The sequence below is a fragment of the Portunus trituberculatus genome, chromosome 39 (assembly GCF_017591435.1).
Source record: "Portunus trituberculatus isolate SZX2019 chromosome 39, ASM1759143v1, whole genome shotgun sequence".
Taxonomy (NCBI): Eukaryota; Metazoa; Arthropoda; class Malacostraca; order Decapoda; family Portunidae; genus Portunus; species Portunus trituberculatus.
In genome coordinates this window covers 2,930,001-2,951,142 of record NC_059293.1, presented here as the reverse complement: position 1 = coordinate 2,951,142, position 21,142 = coordinate 2,930,001, and the positions used below count along the sequence as shown (strand labels likewise).

Sequence of the window (21,142 nt, the reverse complement as noted above, 5' to 3'; positions counted from 1 at the left end):
ACCACAATAATCAGGCTGCCTCAAACCCCAAGCTACCTAAAGCTCAGCAAGGAACAACAAGAAGAGGAAATAGACAACATCACAATGGAGAGCCCACTGAGTAAGAGTGACTGTTGTGGTAGCTTGTGATGTGTGGCTTCAATATGGGAGAGAGAGTGGTTCCCAATCAGCGACAATAACAAGATACAACTTTAAAAGGGCAGGTGTAGAGAATATGAGAAAATTGTTTGGCAAATGGAAATGGTTCGAGAATGTTCCAAGGGCAAACTCCAAGGAAATGTTGGAAGAGATCCTGAGGATATATGAAGAGGTAGTTGAAAAAATGGTACCAGTAATCAAGCCAAGAAGGATGGACAGGAAGATATGGTTCAATGAAAGATGCAGGAAGGTAAAAGAAGAGAGAGACAGAAGGTGGAGATGTATGAGACGGAGAAAGAACAAAAGAACAACAGAAAATTACCACATAGCAAGAAATATATACACCAAGGTCAGAAGAGAGGAAGAGGCTAAATATGAGAAGAACATAGTGGATAAATATGAGAGTGACCCCAAGCTTTTCTATAAGTATATTAATGGGAAAACTAAGATTAAAAGTGCTATCCAAAGATTGAATGTGGATGGAGATATCATAGAAGAGGAAAGGGAGATAGCACAGGTTCTGAACAACAAGTTTAAAGAAGTATTTGTGGAGGACACGGACCAGCTGGAGGAACAAGAAAGGCAGGGTAAATACTGGGCACACAAGTTGGAATCAATTGACTTTGATAGAGAAGAAATAGTGAAGAGACTCCAGTCATTGGATGTTAACAAGGCACTAGAACCGGACCAGATGTCGGGTTGGGTGTTAAAAAGTTGCGCTGAAGAATTGAGCTGGCCAATTTATCAACTAAATATAAAATCACTGGAAGAAGGATATGTACCCAAAACATGGAAGGAGGCACAAACAGTGGCTATTCATAAGGGAGGAAGTAAGGAGGCACCATTAAATTATAGACTTGTCTCACTATTGTACATATTGGTGAAGGTGCTGGAGGGAATGGTACGGGATAGATGGATGGAGTTTCTGGAAGGAAAGGAAAGTTTGTCAAATAACCAGTTCGGCTTCAGAAGGGGGAAGGTTGCGTATCATCAACCTGTTAAGTTTTTACTCTAGAGTAATTGATATTGTGGATCAGAAAGGAGGATGGGCTGATTGTGTTTATCTCGATCTAAGAAAGGCATCTGATAAAGTATCTCACAGCAGACTGATCTGGAAGTTGGCAAGTTATGGCAGTATAGAAGGGAAGCTATTGGAATGGATGAAAAGTTATTTGACAGGGAGGAAAATGAAGACAATGGTAAGGGGTGAGAGTTCCCTATGGGCTGATGTAAGAAGTGGAGTTCCACAAGGATCGGTGTTGGCACCCCTAATGTTCCTAATATATGTAAATGACCTACCAGATGGAGTGGGAAGTTATATTAATCTGTTTGCAGACGATGCTAAGATGATGCGACAAGTGAAAACACCAGATGACTGTCTTAGGCTGCAACGGGACTTGGATCTCCTGCATGAATGGAGCGTAAAGTGGATGATGGAGTTTAATGCTGACAAGTGTCATGTTCTGGACATGGGAAGAAGTATCCACAGACCACACACAAGATACAATTTGGGCAGGACTGATATTAGATGTACAGAGAGAGAAAAAGATCTAGGGGTTGTAATACAGAACAACCTGTCACCAGAGGGACATAATTATAAACAAAATTGTGGGAGAAGGGTTGGCAATAGTAGCTAATATAAGAACAACTTTTGTTCACCTTAGTGAGTCTCTGGTAAAGAAAATCATAGAAGCAATTCTGAGGCCAAAACTAGAGTATGCCCAGGTAGTGTGGGCACTGCACCTAAAGAAACACACAAGGAAGCTAGAAAGGGTGCAAAGAGCTGCAACCAAGTTAGTACCGACCCTGCAAGATATGGATTACCAAGAGAGATTGCATGCCCTGCAGCTGCCAACTTTGGAAGAAGGAAGCGAGGAGATATGATTCAGATGTTCAAATGCGTGAAGGGGATGGACAAGATTGACTGAGAAGACTTCCTCCAGCTAGACACTAAGAGGAGAACGAGAGTTGGTCATGAGTTCAAGCTGAGATTGCCGGGATACACGACTGATATCGGGAAGTATAGTTTCCCAGCGATAACTGTTCGTGCTTGGAATGAACTACCTGGAGAGATAGTGAGAGCAAGTAATATTCATAGTGTCAAGGAAAAGTATGATGAGTGGATGAAAGTGAGCAGGACACCACGAGTTTAGCTCATCTCCCGCAGCAGATTTATAGGTAAGGAAAAGTATGATGAGTGGATGAAAGTGAGCAGGACACCACGAGTTTAGCTCATCTCCCGCAGCAAATTTATAGGTAAACTCTCTCTCTCTCTCTCTCTCTCTCTCTCTCTCTCTCTCTCTCTCTCTCTCTCTCTCTCTCTCTCTCTCTCTCTCTCTCTCTCTCTCTCTCTCTCTCTCTCTCTGCAGAGCATAGGGCAGATAATGTGTTTTGGAAATAATACCATAATTCTTGTGAGCAGGTGTAGCATCCTACATTATTTTCTTGCTTTCAGCACTCATAGAACTTATATCATGTAAAGATTACAGAAAATACAACTTTAGTTCTGATAATGATTTATGCTTTACTTTTAAACAAGTTTATGTATGGTGTGGTCCATGGATCTTGGCATTACAAATAAGGAAGTGTTGCAGTGGTGCAAGGACGGTGGAGCTGAGTGGCAGCCACCAGGGGAGTTGCTTCCAGCACCTGAAACTGACTTCAAATGTCAAATGGAGCTCAGAAATTAACTTGAATTAAGAAAACTAAAAACAAAAACCTTTGTAGACATAGTGATAATAATAATAATGATAATAATAATATTAATAATAATAATAATAATGATAATAATAAAAATAATGATAATAATGGTGGTGATAATGTTGATATTGATGATTATAATGGTGCTAGTAATACATGTCTTATTTTTCCAGGTACAGTATGATGAATGTTAAAGACATCTTGAAGATTCCTGTTGATCATTTAGTGAAGAATGGAGGTCTTGTTGCTGTATGGAGCACAAGCAATCCTTCACACATGCAAGGGTTTCTCCACAGTCTACACACATGGGGTGTTGAACACATCGCAACATGGTACTGGCTGAAGGTAAAAGGAAATGTAAAGTAAAACACTAATCGAGTTTCTTCAGTCATAGAATGTTGCATTTTTTCCATGATGCCACAAGTGTAACCTGATGCTGCTGCAAAGCATTTAAAGAAACATGTAATGTGCTGTTTGATGGCACAAGAGATCACAGATATTTCATGACTTTCTATTATTGTTTGACAGTTTGGGTTTGTTTCTTTTCTTGTCTTGTAGCAGTTATTGAACAAACTGTGAAGTTGTGATTTTGCAGACATGCTAATGTGCCAAATGCTCCAAAGTAGCATAACACCTTAGGGCAGGCCTTTTTTGTGGTGTTTGGTTTGATTTTTTTCAGTATTTCTACATTGATTGTCATGTGAGTAAGTTTGTGAGATGTTTTCAAATTTGTTACACCTTGGCTTAGTTTTGTAATTGGTAGTAAAAAAGCCATCATGAACAAAATTTTTATAATGATAATCATCTGCATTCAACATTTACCAAGCTTAGATCTACCCTAAAGAGAGAAACAAAAGCATACAGAGAAGATTCATTCTCTCTTGCAGTCACATTTTACAATGTTTTAGGAAATATAGTGATAGTATTCCTACATTATGGCTTTAGAGTGTGCAGCCAGGCCACCTGCTGCTACAAGGGTACTGTAAACAATTTATTCTGAGTTCATCATCAAATAAAAAATATTACATTCAGAATCACAGATTATGGCAGTGCAATGCATACTAGTCTGATGTGACTGTTCCTAGAGGTATGAGTTGAATCATACTCCTATAGTATGAAGGAACATCATATTGAAAGGTGCCACACAGCCTTGGCTCTCATTCAACATCAGGTGGAGTGGCTCCATTCTGTCTGTTGAGCCTCCATTGCAGTCAGGGATGGGCAGGATCAGACAAGTGGGACAACTCACTTTGGCTGCTTAATTGGGGAAGCACTGACAACACACTCTTGCCTTGTGTGGTTCAAGGCTTAAGTTTGTATTTTTTTTTTCTGTGTAAGAGTGGCACTGCTAGAGCAGGATCTTATAAGGCTCATATCCAGTTGCTCTCTCTCTCTCTCTCTCTCTCTCTCTCTCTCTCTCTCTCTCTCTCTCTCTCTCTCTCTCCAGGTTGTTTACTGGTGTTCGTTACAGAGGAATAATGCAGTTATGATAATGTAAATAATCCACTCTAACAGTTATGACTTCCTCCTCAGTGATGGTCAGTCTCTTGAAGGAGTTCCTCATGGAGACAAAAAAAGTGATATTAATGAATCATTACATTTTAAGTTTTTTACAATTGCCATAACAAGTTTCATCAGTGCAATTATTTGATATATTGAGATGAACTAGCATTCAAATTTCATACTAGTTAAATAATTTGTTTTCATTGTTATGTTGTGTAGATATTTATATTTTTAGGAAAGTAACCTTTCCTAATAAGATCAACATTTTGCAGCAGTTTTCTTTTCTTTTTGTTAGGTGACAAAAGCTGGAGAGCCCATAGCACTTCAGGAAGGAAGCAGTCACAGCAAACTGCCTTATGAGAGAGTCTTTATTGCACAAAGGGGCAAGACAGGAGAGTGTCCAGAAGACATCCCTGATAAGTTTGTCTTCTGCAGCATTCCTAGTGGAATACATTCACATAAACCGCCTCTTTACCGTAAGAAAGTAGATTTTTGCAAGCATTAATTATTGTACAAGTGTAATTAGAAAATATTTCTCTTTAGATAGGAAATTGTGACACACTTTAATTTACCATTCACATTTGTCCTGTTTTGTTCTTTATTCTCATTAGATATCTGCTACTCAGTAGTACTAGCATTTGAAGCACTTCTGCTAGGTGGAAGGCAGTGGTGTTATTGATTAATGTTTTATCAGCTTTTCATGTTGTCCCTTGTTTCTCATGTATTACTTTTATTAACAGAGCTTTTGAAGAGGTTTCTGGTGCCTGAGCCTCGGTGTCTGGAGCTGTTTGCAAGAAATCTGGTTCCTGGATGGACGAGCATTGGACTGGAGGTACTGCGACTTCAGCATAGTCATTTCTTTGATGATTTGGAGGACTGTTCAGCTGTTTATAATGTACAGTAATTATTAATCTTAACAAAACTTTACAAGCTACAAAAAATGCAAACATACATATAACAAGGCTGTCTCCTCCAAAAGGGGAGATAGCTAAGATGAGGCACATAATTCTCACCTATAGTTGTTCTTACCACTCTTCCCAACACTTTGGCCCTCAATGGCCTTGTCTCTTCTCACAAAAACATGCATTTCTCAAAGTTTCCACTATAGACACTTGCCATACTGTAAAAGTAGTATGAAATGTCAAATGTCCAATTCATAAAGTAACATAAGTTTACTCTGAATCATCCCATCACGCTAACTTGGAAGTGTCATGGACCCCCTGAAATTGATCTGAAGCCTTGAGTGTTGTGGTGGTGTGTGCAGTCAGGTTATCATGACCAAAACCTGAATAGGTTCTGGTTGACCTAGACCCCTGTCTATAGTACTATAATTCACTTCATAATTTCACAATCAGGATTTGTTTCAGTGTGCCACCACCACTACCTTGCCTGTGCCTTCCACTTCAGCCATGCCATGCAGACACTCACAAAGATCATGTTGTGTCATTTTCACCGAGAACTGATTCTCATAAATTTTAGTCAGTGAGGTTGCTGCAATTGATAGTGGAAAAATCTGGAATAAAAGTTGAAATCATTGCAGTATAAATAACATGAGTATCATGTATAATTCAGCCAGTCAGATGACAGGGGCACAGCCTCTTCACTGTGATGGGCAGGAATTTATTGTGTAAAATTAACCCCTAAAAAAATTGCTGAAACTCACTGAGCATTAAAGTAATTGACTCATTTCAGCACCATGATCATAATAATCCAATGATCTCAGTACATGAAGAGAACTTGTTGCCTTATTTTCATCATTCTTAGTGAGTTACTCCTGTGGCCAGACACATGCCAGCACCATGCTATAACAATGATATCACCACCACTGTATTTTCAGCACATGATAAAAGACACCTAGCTAATCAAGAAGCATGGAAACCCACTCTTGTATTTGGATTCTCAATTCTTCCAATCATTAAGGGTGATGATGTGATCAGATAGACAAACAGAACACACACCAGAAAGACAATAAGACAAAATACACTGTTGAGAATCTGTATTGGGATGAAAACAAAACTTGACAAACGTATAATTTAATTGGTCTTAATTGACACTTCACATGGAATGAAAATCACATACATTAAATCCACCACTCTAGTCACTAGTAAATTTTTTTCTTGATGACATTACATTGAAGAAAGTCTAAGAATAATTACAAAATATTTTGTACCATCAGCATAGTGGCTGTCAAACTAGGCTGAGCAACACATGTAATGCCAAGTTCAGTCTCCATTGTGCTGCCACACTTGTGAGAAGTCCCATGCAGTACCAAGTGCCTCACTCGTGTGTACTTTTTGTATTGAGTCAGGTTGTCAGGTAGAGATGGCAGAGCTGACAGTGCTTCAGTCACCTCACACTCAAGCCTCCATGGAAACACCTCACATTACAACAAAAAATACTATTTCTCAGATATTTATGGTTTTCTTCATAATTAAAAAAAAAAAAAAAAAGTAACAAGGTTCAAACAGAAGAGATGCAAATAGTATCTGTAGAAACAAAGTGATATTTGTGAACACTATGATATCAAAAAAGAATACAGAAGCTAGTATTCCTTCTTGATTTGAGAACAGTTTGAAAACTAGATACAGTATTACATGAATAAAACAAAATATACAAATTTTGTTAAAATATCAAACTGTAGTGTTTTAGTTTAAAATTCCTTACTCATAATCATTAAACTACACAGGAACTTACATATAAGTAAAATTGAATCTGAAATAGAAAAGAAAGACATTTTTATTTTTTTATTTTATTTAACTATTATAATAGCATTTACTATTACACATTATTAATTATTGTTAAAATCCTCATTTAAAATTAGCCATCAGGATTTGTAAAGCCAGGTTCAAACTTTTTTGGCTCAAGTCTGGACAGTCACTATTCAGCAATACTTCTAGTGAGACAGCTATTCAGCAAAACTTCTAGTTGAGATAGTTATGCAGTACAACTTGCATTTCAAATCAATGATCAAACGTTCCTCTAAAGTCCAATCATTGCCTGCAGTGACTGCTACCAGTCAGTAGTCCACCTCTTTATTGCCTCTCAGGACCAATTCTTTACAGTAACATGATACAAGCTCACTGACAAATATAACATATTGTCCTACAAATTTCAGTCGTATTCAATTTCATTACCTACTTTACTTTATTTTTAAAAAAATTTTATTCATTTTTTTTTTATTTATTTATTTTTATTTATTTATTTATTTATTTTTTATAACCTATAGCACCTGTAGATATACTTGAAGAATATGAGAAGTGCTGTCCAGCTTCTACCCATTAGCAGCACAGGCAATTTTATTATAGTGGTACCCATACTAGGGGCCTACATCACCACCCAAGTGCATCTTTGATGTAAGGCAATTACACCGCCACCTAGAAAGTGGGTATCATGGCGACATGTAGGTCACTTTAAACCACTCAACAGATGACAAAGTTTCGAGACAGCACGTAGTGGGATTCAAACCTACGCATGGACGTCTGCCCGATCCCACGCTCACTGCCTTATCCACTACACCACCATCTCCCTTGAATTATGAATGTGTTTTTGCTTTGTCACATCACCAGAATAAGGGCATATTCAACAGCTACATTCATTGCATAGTGGACAACAGCTCTGCTGACCCTGTGTCTTCATTACTATGACCACTTCCTCCCTCATTCACTTTGTTTTTTTCAACAATGGGCTGACTTTCAGAAGAAAACTAACATTACTCTCAGCTTGAAATAGTAGAATATTGATTATGTTACAAACTACCAAAAAAACTGAATTCAAAATCAGATATATTTCCTAAACAATTTTCTCTCTCCAAAACTGGATATTTTGAGGGTACTTCCTCAACTGCAGTCTATATTTTGTTGCAATGCACCTTATACAGCACTACTGAATATTAATAATTATGAACTTACTTATGAATAGGGAGGCGGTGGCATAGTGGATAAGGTGGTGAGCGTGGGATCGGGAAGACATCCACACGTAGGTTCGAATCCCACCACATACTACTCTGAAGTTATGCCATATGTAGAGTGGTTTAAAGTTAACTACATGTCACCATGATAACCAGGATCTAGGTGGTTACACCAAAGATGTGCTTGGGTGGTGATATGCCCTAATATGGGTACCACTATAAATAAAAATTGCCTGCACCACTAATGGGTGGAAGCTTCAACAGTGCTTTCCACATATACTCTTCAAGTATGCCTACAGGCGCTATAGGCAAAATTTATTTTTTTAAAATCTATAGCAACTTCAGAGAGAGAGAGAGAGAGAGAGAGAGAGAGAGAGAGAGAGAGAGAGAGAGAGAGAGAGAGAATATGCCAACTCACCTGCAAAGAGCTTGTGGTAGAGATGATATAATTGGTCCATATCCTTGTGAATTGTCATAAAGTTCAAATAAAGGTGCAGCGACAAGCTTATAATTTTTTGGTACTGCAAACAGGGCTGCAGGAAAAAAGAATACTGGCATTAGTTATAACAAGTAAGTGTTCAAATACATGGTATGTCCATGGATGTATCTGATGTGTTTCACTGCCTTTAAATGAAGCTCTCAGCATTAATAACAGATGAAGCTTGCTTTGAGGAAAAAAAATTGCCTAAGTAAGGTGCGCACACATGTACAAAAAGAGATGGGACAACACAAGCATAACTCCCATGAGCATGGCTCATTTTCTGCAACTGAATTAAGAATACAGTATATATATATATATATATATATATATATATATATATATATATATATATATATATATATATATATATATATATATATATATATATATAAGGCGCTTGATGACTGAGAGAGCCAAGCACCAAAAATTAAAAAAAAAAATGGAGAAAAACGCGATCAAGGTTTTGCGACTTTCAGAATGTGATATCTCCGGAACGGATTAAGATAGAAAGCTCAATTTGGTCTTAAATGAAAGCTTAGGATGTCTACATTACATGCATTTTATTACCCTCCATGATATCAGACACTATATTCCTATCTGTGGGTTAGGTTAGGTTAGATTAGATTAGATTAGGTTTCGTTTACATGAGATTTCGTTGATAAAAATACGATAAAAATAATAAAGATAATAGAAACATGTTATTCACCTTGAACACACCAATATTAATGTAGGAGATGTCAAAGTAAGTAAATAAGTAAAATAAGTAAGTAGGGGGGTGATCACCATGCACTTTAACACGATGCCTCTTCACCACACCTTTCACACAAAACTTTTGAATAAAGGCATTTTGCAAAGTAAAGTCACCTAAACCCCAAAATGACTTATGAATAGCCTTAATATTATTCATTCCCATCCTTTCAAAGCAACCATCCCTACATGGTGCCCCTATTTCCCTCCATTTCACAACTTTTTCAGTGACACTACTCGCATACTCTTGACCGGTGTTACGCTTCCTTTTTGCCTTGTTTTTCTTCCATTTACTTGGATTACGCCCTTGTTTCTCCACTAGGGTATGCCCCTGCACATCCCCCTCACCGCTGGTGGAAGCCATGGTAGTAGCAGGTAATAAATCCACGCTTAAACACAAAAAAAGAAGGAGAATGCACAGACGCATGGCGCGGCATAGGTTGAGACAGGCTGGGCTGAGAGAATGCAGGAAGAATGGTCGCTTGGTTCAAGGTCCTGACTCACTGGGGACGCGATAGACCAGCACATGTTAAGGGCGAATTTACCTTCTCTTTTCCGCGATTTTCGACCTTGTTGGAGTTGGTGGATAATGCTGGCAGTTACATGATCAGAAAGTAGAGGCTTGGGAGAAGAAAATGCTATACTGGTTCTTTGTTCTCCTTGCTTCACTGTGGGACAAGAGAAAGGTCGGGAGCACACGAGCCACTCTGCAGCGCCACAGCGAAGCACCACTTCATAGCGGGGATGTGGTTTCCTATAGGTTTCCATTATTTTGTGGCTTTCCCGCTCACATGAACGTGTGGTCAGCAGATGTAACGGGCTGTCGCTGATCCCTGCCACAGCGTGGCGCGTTTTAACCACAAAGACCCGCGCACACGAGCCATGCCACAAAGCCACATGCTGCCACTGTCAGTCAGTCTGCACTTGCTTGAGGACTGAGTGACATGTTTTTTTTTATCTGCTACCATGAATACACTCGACGGCGCTGCAGAAGCAGAAGTAGTGGAAGAGTTTCGTCCTCAGAGTCCATGCTGAAACTGTGGTCTCGAAGGGGATGGGGCATGGCTCAGAAAACGCGCCACAGCGATGCGCCACGCCATGGCGACTACAGAGTGGCTCGTGTGCTCCCGGCCAAAATGTGGCGCTTGGTACTCGGGACTAGACAGACAGACCCTGAGGCGACTCGACAGACTAACCTACGCTACGGGCGACACACCCTTCTCTTTACCGCGATTTTCGACCATGTTGGAGTTGTCACATGATTCTGGCAATTACACCTCTGGAAAGTAGAGGCTTGGGAGAAGAAAATGATATACTAACCTCATTTTTTATCTGGGTAGCGCTTAGCTCCCTCTGTCAGCAAGCGCCTCATATACAGTAATACCTCAAAATACGATAGCCCCAATATAAAATTTTTTTGATATACGACAAAAAAATTCATATAATATACGCATTGAAATACGAAGATATTTTTAAGATACGAATAGCCATCGGTAAGTGGCGCAGCGATTGCTCAGCTACCCACTTCCACCCAAACATTTAGCCTGCATTGTGTATCGTTGTTCATCTTTTGTGCATGTATGTGTCTGTGCTCCTCAGCAGTGTGTATTTTTTCTTAAGTTTTGTGAACTCAAGACCCTGTGATCATGAGTCCCAAAAGTAAAAGTTTGGCAAGAAACACAAAATAGCCTGTATTCACATAGTGATTACACTTAGAAATTATATAAACAAATGAGTACAAATGGTGGCGGAATCAGACACAGTGAAATCACTGTCGCTCCTACCATTCATCATTGGTGACACAGTGACGTAGAGCATATGTTTACTCCTGATGAGTGTTGCCAGCTCACAAGCAAAGAAAACAGGAAGAAAATAGCCAAAATATAGCCGTAAAAAGTTTAAATGTCTATTGACGTACCCCGAGTCTTGCGTGATGAACGTCTATCGGTGTCCCGAGTTTTGTGGGTTAAGTTGTTATTTTGGGCAATATAGTTAATTTATATCATGCATACAATACACATTGTATTTATCTTATATTAAATCTATATTTGGTTGGTGTTTAAAGCATTTTTTTTTTTTTTTTTTTGTGGGGGATGGCAGAGGTTAAAAACAATATCACAAGAATGAATTAATTCTATTTCATTAACTTCTATGGGAAAAATTTATTTGATTTACAAATTTTTTTATATACAACGATTGTCACAGAATGAATTAAATTCATATGCCGAAGTACTACTATACACACACACACACACACACACACACACACACACACACACACACAGTGGAGACTCAATACTTGAACGTCTAAACACTCAAACTTTTCAATACTTGAATGCTAAAGTTCAATTTAATACTTGAAAAAAATACCTCATATTCAAATGTCCACACACATTTTTGTAAACAAAGTCTCCCTGGTGTCACCCCTCCCCCCTCTGCCAGTTGTGACTTGTGCTGCCGCAGTCATCAGAATAACATTCTTTCTTTTTTTCTTCTTTATTTTATGTAGGGGAGAGAGCCAACCAAGGGCAAAAAATGGAAATATTAAAAAAAAGTCCCACTTGAGTGCTGGCTCTCTAAAAAGTGGGAAAGCGTCAGCCAAAATTGGGGAGCAAATGCCTCAATACCTCCCTCTTAAAAGAAGACAAGTTGTAGGAAGTTGAAAATACAGATGCAGGGAGGGAGTTCCACAGTTTACCAGTGAAAGAGATAAATGATTTAGAGTACTGGTTAACTCTTGCGTTAAAGAGTTGGACAGAATAGGGATGAGAGGAAGAAGAAAGCCTTGTGCAGTGAGGCCGCAGGAGAAGGGTAGGCATGCAGTTAGCAAGATCAGTAGAGCATTTAGCATGAAAATAGCGATAAAAGATAGAAAGAGATGAAACATTTTGGCGGTAAGAAAGAGGCTGAAGACAGTCAGAGGAGGGGAGTTAATGAGACGAAAAGCTTTAGATTCCACCCTATAAAGCAAAACTGTGTGACTGGAACCCTCCCAAACATGCGAAGAGTACTCCATACAGGGACGGATAAGGCCCTTGTACAGAGTAAGCAGTTGGAGGGGTGAGAAAAACTGGTGGAGACGCCTCAGAACACCTAACTTCATAGAAGCTGTTTTAGCAAGAGATGAGATGTGAAGTTTCCAGTTAAGATTATGAGCAAAGGACAGACCGAGGATATTCATTGTGGAAGAGGGAGACAGTTGAGTGTCATTGAAGAAGAGGGAATAGTTGTCTGGAAGGTTGTGTCGAGTTGATAGATGGAGGAATTGAGTTTGGAGGCATTGAAAACTACTAGATTTTCTCTGCCCCAATCGGAAATCTTAGAAAGATCGGAAGTCAGGCGTTCTGTGGCGTCCCTGCGTGATCTGTTGACTTCCTGAAGGGTTGGTCGTCTCTGAAAGAACGTGGAAAGATGTAGGGTGGTATCATCAGCGTAGGAGTGGATAGGGCAAGAAGTTTGGTTAAGAAGGTCATTAATGAATAATAGAAAGAGAGTGGGTGACAGGACAGAACCCTGAGGAACACCACTATTAATAGGTTTAGGAGAAGAACAGTAGCCGTCTACCACAGCAGCAATAGAGCGGTCGGAAAGGAAACTTGAGATAAAGTTGCAGAGAGAAGGATAGAAGCCGTAGGAGGGCAGTTTTGAAATCAAAGCTTTATGCCAGACTCTATCAAAAGCTTTTGATATGTCTAACGCTACAGCAAAAGTTTCACCGAAATCTCTAAAAGAGGATGACCAAGACTCAGTAAGGAAAGCCAGAAGATCACCAGTAGAGCGACCTTGACGGAAGCCATACTGGCGATCAGACAGAAGATTGTGAAGTGACAGATGTTTGAGAATCTTCCTATTCAGGATAGATTCAAAAACTTTAGACAAGCAAGAGATTAAAGCTATAGGACGGTAGTTTGAGGGGTTAGAACGGTCACCCTTTTAGGAACAGGCTGAATGTAGGCGAACTTCCAGCAGGAAGGAAAGGTAGAAGTCGATAGACAAAGTTGGAAGAGTTTGGCCAGGCAAGGTGCAAGCACAGAAGCACAGTTTTTGAGAACAATAGGAGGGACCCCATCAGGTCCATAAGCCTTCCGAGGGTTTAGGCCAGCAAGGGCATGGAAAACATCATTACGAAGAATTTTGATTGTAGACATGAAATAGTCAGAGGGAGGAGGAGAGGAGGACAAGCCCAGAATCGTCCAAGGTGGAGTTGTGAGCAAAGGTTTGAGAAAAGAGTTCAGCTTTAGAGACAGAAGAGATGGCAGTGGTGCCATCAGGATGAAATAAAGGAGGAAAGATGAAGAAGTGAAGTTATTTGAGATGTTTTTGGCTAGATGCCAGAAGTCACGAGGAGAGTTTGAGTTTGAAAGATTTTGACATTTCTATTTATGAAAGAGTGTTTGGCAAGTTGAAGAACAGACTTGGCATGATTCCGGGCAGAGATATAAAGTGCATGAGATTCAGGAGATGGAAGGCTCAAGTACCTTTTGTGGGCAACCTCTCTATCATGTATAGCACGAGAACAGGCTGAGTTAAACCAAGGTTTAGAAGGTTTAGGTTGAGAAAAGAATGAGGAATGTACGCCTCCATGCCAGACACTAACACCTCTGTTATGCGTTCAGCACAAAGAGATGGGTCTCTGACACGGAAGCAATAATCATTCCAGGAAAATCAGCATAATACCTCCTCAGGTCCCCCAACTGGCAGAGGCAAAATGCCAGAGGCACCTTCGCTTTGGGGATCCTGTGGAGGATTGGAGAAATAGGACAAGATACAGAAATGAGATTGTGATCGGAGGAGCCCAATGGAGATGAAAGGGTGACAGCATAAGCAGAAGGGTTAGAGGTGAGGAAGAGATCAAGAATGTTGGGCGTGTCTCCAAGACGGTCAGGAATACGAGTAGGGTGTTGCACCAGTTGCTCTAGGTCATGGAGGATAGCAAAGTTGAAGGCTAGTTCACCAGGATGGTCAGTGAAGAGAGAGGAAAGCCAAAGCTGGTGGTGAACATTGAAATCTCCAAGAATGGAAATCTCAGCGAAAGGGTAGAGGGACAGAATGTGCTCCACTTTGGAAGTTAAGTAGTCGAAGAATTTACTATAGTCAGAAGAGTTAGGGGAGAGATAAACAGCACAGATGAATTTAGTTTGAGAGTGACTGTTAAGTCGTAGCCAGATGGTGGAAAATTCGGAAGACTCAAGAGCGTGGGCACGAGAGCAAGTTAAGTCGTTGCGTACATAGACGCAACATCCAGCTTTGGAATGAAAATGAGAATAGAGAAAGTAGGAGGAACAGAGAAGGGCTACTGTCAGTTGCCTCAGACAGCTGTGTTTCGGTGAGGAAAAGAAGATGAGGTTTAGTAGAGGAGAGGTGGTGTTCCACAGATTGAAAATTAGATCTAAGACCGCGAATGTTGCAGAAGTTAATGTAGAAAAAGTTGAGGGAGGTGTCAAGGCATTTGTGGTCTTCAACAGGAGAGGTGTCCGACCTGGGGACATTTTGGTCCCCTCCCAGAGGGGACTGAGGCATTGTTTATTTGGGTCCCATTTTCTTTTAAATTTTGATTTGGAGTGAAGGGTGTACATGTGGTAAGTGCATGTAGTTTTGTGTGAAGAAGGAGAGTTGTCTTTAAAGGGCAGGCTATGACTGCCCCCTTGAGTTGTGAAACACGAAGGGAAACGTACAGCGAGACCACAACTAGCTTTAATGAAAGGTTCACAGCACCCCCTGAACTAGTGCTATTAGATCTCACTGGAAGTAAGTCATTGTTTCGGTAGGTGTCTACTACCTCCTGCATTCTATCTGTAGTTTTTCATTGATAAACTTACAGTAACACCTAAAGCTTATTAGTGTTGAAAATATTTGGTAATCAAACAGCCACACTTTTGGTAGTATACAAAACTTTGTCATCTCCCTTCTCGCAGCTGCTGCCACTGTACTGTTCTGACACTATTACTGGTAATACCAATATTAATGTAATACCGGTATTCAGATGCCAGTGCATTTCCCTAGTCCTGCAGTCCTGAGAAAAACAACATTCTGCGTTGTCGTTAGTTTTCATTTAGAAACTTAGGATGGCACCAAAGAGGCTTGTTAGTGATGAAAATAAGGAGTCTGGTGAGAGTGCAAGTGTAAGTGAGCCACAGCACTCCATTAGTGGATTCACAGGAATCACACCAGAAGAAAAGTTACAAAGACATTTTCATGGAAGGTGACTCATCCTGCAACAACTTCCCTCCTCCTCCCCACCTTTCTCTCTTCCTCTTCTAAGTTATCCATCGCCAGCCTTCACTTACGGTATGTACAAATCAAAATTGTAAAAAGAAATACATTGAAATTTTTATACACTTGAGATTTTGCTAAGATTAGAATGAATGATCTGATTTATAGGTATCAATAGTCAAACTTTTTAATATTCGAACAGCCATTTGGAACGAATCAAGTTCAAGTATTGAGTCTCCACTGTGTGTGTATATATATATATATATATATATATATATATATATATATATATATATATATATATATATATATATATATATATATATATATATATATATATATACACACAAAATACACAATGCAAAATTAACACAATTTTCTAATTTGATGATACAAGACACTTTCATCTTCACCTTAATTGGAGATCTCTTTTACTGGTGCAAGGATTATGCATAGAAATCAATCTCAGTGCAGCCAAGCCTTGTGGTTTGTACTAATGTAGTAAAAAGCCAAATTCTTTTTGGCTGTAAGAACAACTCCCTACACTCAAGAAACAAAAAACTGCTAGGTGAGATGTTTGAATGACATATAGCATAGAAGTTTCCCCTTATTAATATAGTTACTTAAAAACTGACTACAAGAAATCTATCCGAACTAAGTTAGAATGATATAAACATACATTTTCCCCTCCATGAAATGCAGATAGTGTGGCAAGGAATCTACATCAATTAAGCGAAAATATGACAAATGTAAATACAGAGACAGGATCACACAAAAGTAGCTCAGGTCCCAAACACATCTACAAGGTTAACAAAAGCATCACAGTACACACAGACACTTTCCCTAGTACTAAAATCAAGCAATACAGCAATCACTGTGGTAAAAACAATATGTATCATGAGTATTAACACACTTACCCTTTTCTCCAAGTTGGACTAAGAAGAGCTTTTTATGTTCCTTGGGTTTGGTGATGTGTGAGGGAATATAAGGGTATTGTGGAGGCTCAAAGTTTGGTCTCCACCAGTTCCCTATTATATCTTCAATGACCCACTCCTGCTTGACCCCATCCTGCCGCCCAAGGGTCTCTGTCAGTAGTCGCTTGAGGCCCTCCACTTCATCCTCTTCTGTGTCCAGCTCTCCACCCGGCCTGCCCACAAATATTCATTACTCATTCTCTTTCCTTCGAGATAGATATTCATTATAATTTGCCTTTTAGATTCACAACACATGGCAAAAGGCACCAATATTTGCAAGGAATTTTCAACACTTCCAGTATCCTTGCAATAAAAGGTCCAGAACACTCATAGCTTTAGAATATTGTGCCAAGTTGCAGCAGTAAATATTCATCACACCTTCTATATTAAAAATACAACATAACAAGACACCAATATTTCCAAAGGATTTTTTCACATCTCCAGCAGGCTTACCTCCCTTGAAATGAAACCACCACAATACTCACAGTTTAAAGAATGTTGTGCCAAGTTGCAGCAGCAGGACGTGTGGCAGTCCATGTTCGTGAACCAGCAGCACTGCCTCAACACTCCGCCTCATTCCAATCTTGTCAAATTCTTCACGCATTCGCTGGAACCTTGCTGGCACACTGGGGTCTCTCTCATACAGTGCATCCTTGGTTCCAAATGTGTAGTTTGTGAGTGGGTACCTGTAGGAGAGCATAAACAATGGCAGGATTAGTAAAGGTGTTTTACTGAAGGGGAAAAAGAAGTATAAAATATTAATCAGCATTAGTACAAAATAAATACCGTTATTCCTGGTAGTTTACTTTATGTTGATTAATTTTAAGACTTTTAATCTCAATGTTTTGTTGTACAGTGAGACAAGCAAAACACTCCAGACCAACCACTGAGTATTTACAACCTTAGTAAGATGACTCAATAACAAAAAGAAAAAATAAAGAACTAAAGTATAAAACAAAAAGTAGACTAATACAAAAACCATATCTATATTTTCTACAAAGTTTCTTTTCTCTAGCTAAGAGAAGAGTTGTTAGTAACCCTTTGCATGTGGAAGTCTCAGAAAACTGAGGTGATTATCATATTACTACCTTTTTTTTATAAGAATAAAAATAAAAACCTTTCTAGGAATGAAAAGAAAAATTACAAATATGGTAAATAAATCAATTGGTCAACAGCCCTTAATTTTTGTGAATTAGCCAAAATAACTTCATCTTGGAGAAACTACCTAATATCTTACCATGATGGACACACAAGACTCATGAGCATGTGGTGATTCCTCCATGCTCCATGCTGGGAGTTACTTATAGTAGTGCATTTTTTTTTTCTCAAGAGAGGGTGAATCACTTCGGTTCCTATCAATTGCTAAGCTGCTTTCACCATGGACACCAAGTGCTCTGACTGATTTCTTTTCTTTTTTTTTTCCCCTTTTAGTTCTATCACTGCTGCATCAGAAATACAAAAGACATTGTTCAACTTGTGGGGTTTTTTTTTTTTTTTTTAACATAGGAAAGAGGGCCAGCCAAGGGCAAAAAAAAAAAAAGAAAGTTAGAAAAAACCCCACTTGAGCGCTGGTTCTCCAAAGAGTACAAAAAGTGCCAAAACCGTCAGCCAGAATTAGGGGAGAAAATGCCTCGATACCTCCCTCTTAAAAGAAGACAAGTTGTAGGAATTCGGAAATACAGATGCAGGGAGGGAGTTCCAGAGTTTACCAGTGAAAGGGATGAATGATTGAGTGTACTGGTTAACTCTTGCATTAGAGAGTTGGACAGAATAGGGATGAGAGGAAGAAGAAAGCCTTGTGCAGCGTGGCAGGAGGAGGGGAGGCATGCAGTTAGCAAGATCAGTAGAACAGTTACCATGAAAATAGCAATAAAATATAGAAAGGGATGCAACATTTCAGCAGTGAGAAAGAGACTGAAGACAGTTAGTCAGAGGAGGGGAGTTGATGAGACGAAGAGCTTTCGATTCCACCCTATCAAGCAAAGCTGTGTGACTGGAACCCCCCCCAAACATGCGAAGAGTACTCCATACAGGGACGGATAAGGCCCTTATCAGAGTAAGCAGTTGGAGGGGCGAGAAAAACTGTGTGTGCATTACAGATTGATTTTGCTTCCCAAAATTGTGAGTAATACCAGATACCAGACATTTTTGGGATCTCCTTGGAGGGGGGGACAGTGCAACAGCATCCTGTTAGCCTGTTAGGAGGGAGCAGGTGTGGTGAGCAGTATTGCCAAAGCTTCACTATATTTTGTATATTGGTTAAAATTAGGTTAGATTAGGATTAGGCTGCAGTTTAGTTAGTAACCAGTGGAGGTTCGGGAGGGCACAGCCAACCATGGCTAGGTTAAATTGTTAGGTTAGGGTTTGGTTAGTGACTGGGGTGGGAGCACAGGCTAGGATCTAATGCTTCGCTGAGTTAGGTTAGGTTAGATAAGGCTTTAGTTAGTAAAGGGTGGGGGCCAGTCCATGGAGTGCTGCCTCCCTGGCTAGGTTATGTTAGGCTTAATAACTTATTGGTTTTCACTAAATGTAGCAAATATAGCCACAAATATAGCAAATGGCTGCAAATAGTTTTGCCTAAATAACGGTATTTTCCCCTTAGATTCTTTGAATTGCCAAAAAAATTGTCTATTTCAGATTTCCCCACCCAACACCCATGTTTCTTCCTCAAGATCCCCAAGCCTGCTGTTCTTGGAGAGGGGATTGGTGATAACAGGGAGGAAGACTTACTGTAAATATTTACCACCCAATTTCCCACAAGTCTCCTAAGAACAATGGACATGAAAGGTAGACTAAAGTTGAAAAGTCATACCTAGAAAATCACCCATTTCCAACAGAAATGATGCAGAATATTAATCTATTCATTAGATGTCTCCCCAGAAAAACATGAACCATATAAGAAAATGATTGGTTGGGTGAAACTATAAATTGGCTATACTTCCAGTATTAAGTTAGATTACACCAATAAGAAAGATCCAGAGGGTGGGTCAGCTGATTTAGGTTATCTATGATAGTGTTAATTTGGTTAAGTTAGAATCTTAAAGCGAAGTCCAGGAAGGACACAGTCCCATGGCTAATTTAAGTTAGGTCTGGTAACTCACTTTCAGGTTGTTTGGTTAGGTTGAAAGAGCGTAGAAATTTGCACTTTTTTTTTTTCAGGAAGAGCAAATATACCACACTTGGCCTTCTCCATCCCCGAAAGTACTCTTTCCCTATAACGTCTCTAAGCTTCTTGGGAATAGGGAACAGAAAAGAAAGATAGGGTGTACATATTGTCTTTAACTGCGATCTTATCTATTTAACAAAATAATCCGATAAAACTATATATATATATATATATATATATATATATATATATATATATATATATATATATATATATATATATATAACAACCTGGAATGGAACGAGCACAGCAAGCAAACAGACCGAATAATCACAGTATTTCTCGCCCAAAACTCACAAACTGATAGTTCTGTTGAGAGCCATGGATGGATTTCCGTTGTACTTGGCGCCGTAGGAGGGTGGCGTGGAGTTTTTTGGCCAGCCCGTGGGTCCAGCTCCCCGCTTCTGTGCCGCCATGTTGTCAACACACACACACACACACACACACCACGCCGGCCGCCCCGCGCCCCACACCGCCGCCACTGGCGCCACAACAAACACCTCCCCCCACCCGCCATCAGGATTGCCGCCGCGCTGAAACACACGAACATACTCAATTACATATGTTACACACTCTTTGGGTTTATGGTATGTAGTGCAACAGCAAACTACTTTATACATCGCTATTAATAAGGCTACTTCAGAGCAGTATGTGTCTTCTTAATCATCTTTGGTACCGTTCAGAATTCAGACTCCTCCAAGATCAACGCATTCCATAACCCCTACATAACCAAAGATTGATTGATTGATTGACAACTTTATTGTTGTAACAGTGTATACAACAAGGGAGGAGGTCAGGTCATGCCGACCACTCCCTAAACATGGGCAAAGCATACATGAATCCATCGTCTCATTATCGTGAACTAGCTATATCAGTATCCTGCTGACAATCACTTATAATAAACTACTTTATACATGTGAATTAATAATTACTACAGGAGACACACTGCATCACATGACAGGGTGGCAATGAGGCTCAGATTAGGCTACAAATACTTTTGGGATGTCAGTGCTTCTCCTGGTGTGTGCTGTGTGCTGTGTGCTACACCATACCAAGGGGACACACTCTGCGTCACTATATCATGGAATGTCCTCTCATTGCTAAATTTAGGCCACAAGGTCAGCATGACTTGTACAGCCTCATTGACCATCTCCTAGACTCTGCCACCCTCAGGGATATACTCAGGGAATATCCTCAGTTTGCTCCCAGACTGTAGGATGTCTTAGGCAATAAGGTGTGCAATATGTGTATTTATTTATTGAAATACTTGTATTCTTGTTGTATATACTGTCCAGAGTTATGTTTGTGATACT

General features: G+C 39.7%; 2 protein-coding genes across 9 annotated transcripts in view; one reads left to right on the top strand and one right to left on the bottom strand.

The window, feature by feature from the left end:
• Window positions 1-6,740, top strand: part of LOC123515520 (DNA N6-methyl methyltransferase-like) — a 63,269-nt gene extending 56,529 nt beyond the window's left edge. For all 8 annotated transcript variants that reach the window (XM_045274213.1, XM_045274214.1, XM_045274210.1 and 5 more), the window contains 3 exons: window positions 3,012-3,183; window positions 4,637-4,817; window positions 5,082-6,740. In XM_045274213.1, coding sequence (XP_045130148.1) covers window positions 3,012-3,183; window positions 4,637-4,817; window positions 5,082-5,245 — 517 coding nt within the window. In that variant the 3' untranslated portion in view covers window positions 5,246-6,740. The remainder of the gene's footprint in view (window positions 1-3,011; window positions 3,184-4,636; window positions 4,818-5,081) is intronic.
• On the bottom strand, window positions 6,359-20,324 carry LOC123515521 (cleavage and polyadenylation specificity factor subunit 5-like). Its single transcript, XM_045274219.1, has 5 exons — window positions 20,127-20,324; window positions 17,149-17,349; window positions 16,607-16,836; window positions 8,667-8,781; window positions 6,359-7,053 (listed from the first exon to the last, which is right to left on the bottom strand). Exons 1-5 carry the CDS (start codon window positions 20,243-20,245, stop codon window positions 7,032-7,034), a joined length of 687 nt encoding a protein of 228 aa, XP_045130154.1. The 5' UTR covers window positions 20,246-20,324; the 3' UTR covers window positions 6,359-7,031.
• Between the last annotated feature and the right edge of the window lie 818 nt (window positions 20,325-21,142).